Source organism: Artemia franciscana, unplaced genomic scaffold (assembly GCF_032884065.1).
Source record: "Artemia franciscana unplaced genomic scaffold, ASM3288406v1 PGA_scaffold_200, whole genome shotgun sequence".
Taxonomy (NCBI): Eukaryota; Metazoa; Arthropoda; class Branchiopoda; order Anostraca; family Artemiidae; genus Artemia; species Artemia franciscana.
In genome coordinates, this window is record NW_027062644.1 from 299,764 (window position 1) to 304,799 (window position 5,036).

Below are 5,036 nucleotides of genomic sequence, written 5' to 3' on the forward strand. Positions count from 1 at the left end.
AAGGTCCAGAATATCGATCAGAGCTTTTTGATGTCGGCTTTTGTTTCGTTTTTTAACTAAACACAACCTAGCTCTAATTAGATTCCAGGCCTAGGGTCGGTTGGGCTAGCGACCTTCCACCCGAAAATTAAGTGCTACGAAAAGTGACAATATACCCTCGGACCCGGATTCCCTTTTAAGATCTCGACCATCGCACGTCAATGGACATGCTGACGACGTCAGAAAGCCTGACAGACTAAACCTTATGGACCGAAGGGGGCTGCGAATAGCCACCTGGAATGTCTTGATTCTGAATGCACCTGCGTCAAAGAACCTACTCTCTGAAGAATTTCGCAAGAACAATGTGTCAATTGCAGGTCTTATGGAAACACGTCTTACCGGAAGTGGAGAAGAGCGAATAGGTAGCAGTGACTCATTGCTCTGGTCTGGAGGAAGCTCGAGCAGTAATGGTGTTGTCCTTGCACAAAATAGCCTTACAAGAAAGGCCTTACTTTTACACAAAGCTGTATCTGACAGATTAATGAAGGCCTACTTTGGACACAAGCAGGGCAAAATGACTGTCACTGTATGCTATGCCCCAACCAACGATTTTGATGATGCGACTAGCGAGGATTTCTACTCTGCTTTGTCCAGATGCCTTGCAACAGTACCCCCCATGATATAACTGTCCTCCTTGGTGACTTTAATGCGACAGTGCACTATGATATTGGTGTATGGCATGGCACAGTTGGTCCTGTATCCCCCGACCCACTTAACGACAATAGGCTCCACTTACTTGAACTGTGCCGATCTCATGATCTTTACATTGCAAACACCTACTTCCAATGCAAAACTATTCATCAGGACACATGGTATAGTAATGATGATCGTACAAAGAAGATGATTGACTACGTCATTATTTCCAAACGCTGGAGATCATTGGTGGAGAACTGCAGAAATTACAGATCAGCAGAGCTTGGAAACGCAGACCATAGGCTTGTGCACACCGATCTTCGGCTTCGCCTCCATGCACAACGATCAGAAATAAAACCCGTCGCTGCAGATATTGGGAAACTAAAGGAACTAGATACTCGCCAGAAGTACAGTATCAAGATATCGAATCGCTTCAAGGCCCTTGGCTCACTTAATAGCAGCGAAGATCTCTTGAAGCATTTTAAATTCCAGACCAGCGAAGCAGCACAACTAGTGCTTAGCAAGAGGAGTTACCCAAAGAAATCGTGGCTAACTAATGAAACACTGCAAGTCATAGAGCAAAGACGGAAGGCAAAACTTCTTGGGGACATGACCACATATGGAAGGCTCAATGGAGTGCGGAAAAGACTTATTCACAAGGAAAGAATCCAGTTTGTTGCAAGGAAAGCCGGTGAAATTGAGCTAGCTACAAAAAAGAAAGACATGGGCAGCCTATTCAAGTATCTCCGAGATCTCACTGAAAATAAAACTCCTACCTCGGATCCCGTCCTGTCCAGGGATGGTGCACTTCTTTTTGACGAAGATTCTTGTCTTGAGCGATGGAAGGACCACTTTTGTTAGGTCCAAAACAATACTGGTCCATCTGCACCACCTAATGATAGTCCCAGCCAACCTTGCAGTCAAAAACCTGAAAAAGATGTTCCTCCAGATGAGTTTTTCAGCCCCACAGAAATTGGACATGCAGTAAAAAGACTCAAGAATAATAAAGCTGCTGTTATCTGCTGCTTAAACACAGAACTGCTAAATTATGGAGGTCCTGCAATGCTCCTGTTTCTACACACCCTGTTCTCTACAATCTAGTAAACAGAGATAATTCCCGAGGATTGGTGGAAGGTTGTCATCATCCCCTTATGGAATAGAAAAGGCTCAAGAAGCGACAAAAATAAAAAATAAAAAAAAATAAAAAAAAGGGAAAAAACTGAAAAATAAGCTAACATAAAGGTAAAAACCAATAAAAAACTAAAAAGAAAAAAAGGAAAAAACTAAAAAAAATTTTCATCTAAAAAACTAAAAAAAACTAAAAAAGGTAAAAACTAAAAGAACTAAAAAAGAAAAAAATAAATGACGACACTCAAAGAGAAAGCGACCAGGACAAAAGGAATGTTCGATTAGCAATCAACAAAGCACCGGGACACAGGGAGTATAAATGACGACCAGGACATAAGTAAAAAAAAAAATTAACAAAACTAAAAAGAAGGTAAAAACTACAAAAAAACTAAAAAGAAAAAAAAACTAAAAACTAATAAAAAAACTAAAAAATCTAAAAATCTAAATAAACTAAAAAAGAAAAAAAAGGAAAAAAATAAAGGAGAAAAACAAAACTAAAAAACGAATGTATATACAGACCGGTACACCGGGATACAAATGACGACCGGGACACAGGGAATATAAATGACGACCGGGACACAGGGACACAACTACAACGGGGACACCGGGGGAAACAGGGGGATATAAATGACGACCGGGACAAAAAAACTAAAAAGAAAAAAAAACTAAAAACTAATAAAAAAACTAAAAAATCTAAAAATCTAAATAAGCTAAAAAAGAAAAAAAAGGAAAAAAATAAAGGAGAAAAACAAAACTAAAAAACGAATGTATATACAGACCGGGACACCGGGATACAAATGACGACCGGGACACAACTACAACGGGGACACCGGGGGAAACAGGGGGATATAAATGACGACCGGGACAGGGAATGGTCGATTAGCAATCACCATCAACAAAGCTCAAGGGCAATCATTAGAATCATGAGGTATAGATCTGAATACAGATTGTTTTCCCATGGACCATTATATGTTGCATGTTCAAGAGTCGGTAAACCTGACAATCTATTTATATGCAAAGACAATGGGACAGCAAAGAATGTTGTATATTCGCAAGTTTTACGTAGTTAAAACCATATATATATATATATATATATATATATATATATATATATATATATATATATATATATATATATATATATATATATATATATATATATATATATATATATATATATATCTATATTCACAGGTGGGACATAGGGACACAACTACAATGGCGCGTAACTATTATGGCGCGTAACGACTTACGCGCGCGGGGGGGCTTGGGGGGGGGCGCGAAGCGCCCCCACCAACTAGGTGTTGGGGTGGCGCGAAGCGCCACCCCAACAGCTAGTATATATATATATATATATATATATATATATATATATATATATATATATATATATATATATATATATATATATATATATATATATATATATATATATATATATATATATATATATATATATATATATATATATATTTCATTTTCTTTGTCACTCTATGTTAATCTTATATTCGATAATACACTTACAATGAGTAGTTACCGCAGCACATTGGCTTTGGTGCTCTCTTTCGAATTCGAAGGATATGAGTTCAAGTCACTATGCGGTAACCAGCTCAACACATCTGCCCAGATAGTCATTTAACTGGGCAAATGTCATTTCTTCCTCATTTTTTTTTCCGGTAAACTTGTAAATCATTTTATCCATACGATCCTGTATCAGCCGATAAATGTAATTACGTTTACATTTTAGATGGACTTGTTCGCTTCCATGAATAATCAAAAAATTCAAAATAATTAAATACTTGTAAATTTGGCCCACACAATTGCTTTTCACCAGCCTTTTCTTGATGAAGTCCAATATTTGATCACATTCAACATTATCGTAGGTACAGCATGCCAGATCAACCATAATTTCAGTTTTAGGAAAACTTCTGTCGTTGTAAATAGCTTTCCTTATTAATTTTTCTGCATAGCTATAGCTTAGAAGTGTATTTTTTATTATTCGCTTTGGAATGTTGAACAAATATTTGAATGATATTGTTTCATCTTTGAGAAAATAATTCTTTGCGTAAAATTCAAGACTCACAAGAGGAAATAATAAATTCCTAAAATACAGTCTATCGGAACGCTCGCCAAGGTATTGGAGAATATTTTTAGAGATTTTAGATGCCGAATGAAAATCTTTGCTATTTATGTGTATGTTCATAGCCTCAAATAGACATAAAATGGCTTCTGGTCTATTCGACTTTTTGTGTAAGTTACTGGCTTTAATGAAGTTTTCTACTGCTTCATGTGAATTGCGTTTAATTAGTTGAAGCGTTGCAATTTTTTCGAAACATTTTCCAGCTTCTTCCCATTTCTTAAGATTCTCAAAAATCACGGCCCCTCTTGTGTATAAATCAAGTGCTTTCCTTTCTTTGTTTTTACTAAGAACACCTTTCTCTAAACATAATTTATCACCTCGAATAACAAAACTTTCAGCTTGCAGCAAAAGCTCATTTCCAATTACTGAACATTTCGCCATAGCGTTCTGTTTGCTTTTTTCAGAACCATAGGATTACGTAACAAAACACTAAAAGTAAATGAAAAACCAAACTAATTTTAATTTTTTTTTAAAGTTTCATTTTTGAATATAACAATAAATTAAATTATTGCTCAACCTATAAATATTTTTCCAGTTTATAGGTAAATAAAATTATTTTATTTAAAATTTTCCCGATTTATTCTGCTAAAGAGTTAAACAAAAAGTTTATACTCAATATTTTCAAGATTAATTATTTGCGTCATATAGTCTTAACCTAAAGTAAAACACAACTAATTTCATAATTTTTAGGTATTTTTCTCGTTTTAAATGCTGTTTTCAGCTAAATAGACATATTTCATTGGATATTTTCTGGAATTAATATAGTTTCAGGTGACAAATAAGATTTGTTTTTTTAAAAGCCTGAAAGAAATACAGCACCTTACATAAATATATTTACATGCTTTTTAATGTTAAGAATAAATTACAAAAGTTACGTTAAAGAACGAACAGTAAAGCGAATAATAATTGAATATTACTAAGAGACAAAAAATTTGTAATAAAATCAAACTCACTCGGAGACCCGCATCATCCATTTAAAATCTTAGATCCAAGCTAAAATCGATTTAAACCTTGATTTAAGGGTTGCAGTGGTCCAGGCTGCAGCGGTAGCTTTTAACCTAGTAAAAGACGATCATGGCCAATACTACGAAATACC

General features: G+C 35.4%; 2 protein-coding genes across 2 annotated transcripts; one reads left to right on the forward strand and one right to left on the reverse strand.

Moving 5' to 3' along the window:
* Positions 1–244: 244 nt before the first annotated feature.
* Positions 245–664, forward strand: LOC136041399 (uncharacterized). Its single transcript, XM_065726050.1, has one exon. The coding sequence runs from the start codon at positions 245–247 to the stop codon at positions 662–664; it is 420 nt and encodes a 139-aa protein (XP_065582122.1).
* A 2,627-nt stretch (positions 665–3,291) lies between these two features.
* LOC136041400 (uncharacterized) lies at positions 3,292–4,321 on the reverse strand. Its single transcript, XM_065726051.1, has one exon. The coding sequence runs from the start codon at positions 4,319–4,321 to the stop codon at positions 3,395–3,397; it is 927 nt and encodes a 308-aa protein (XP_065582123.1). The 3' UTR covers positions 3,292–3,394.
* Positions 4,322–5,036: the final 715 nt, after the last annotated feature.

What these genes read in the sequence shown, in the direction of transcription:
- LOC136041399 (XM_065726050.1), top strand. Translation starts at nt 245, where the DNA reads ATGGACCGAAGGGGGCTGCGAATAGCCACCTGGAATGTCTTGATTCTG.
- LOC136041400 (XM_065726051.1), bottom strand. Translation starts at nt 4,321, where the DNA reads ATGGCGAAATGTTCAGTAATTGGAAATGAGCTTTTGCTGCAAGCTGAA.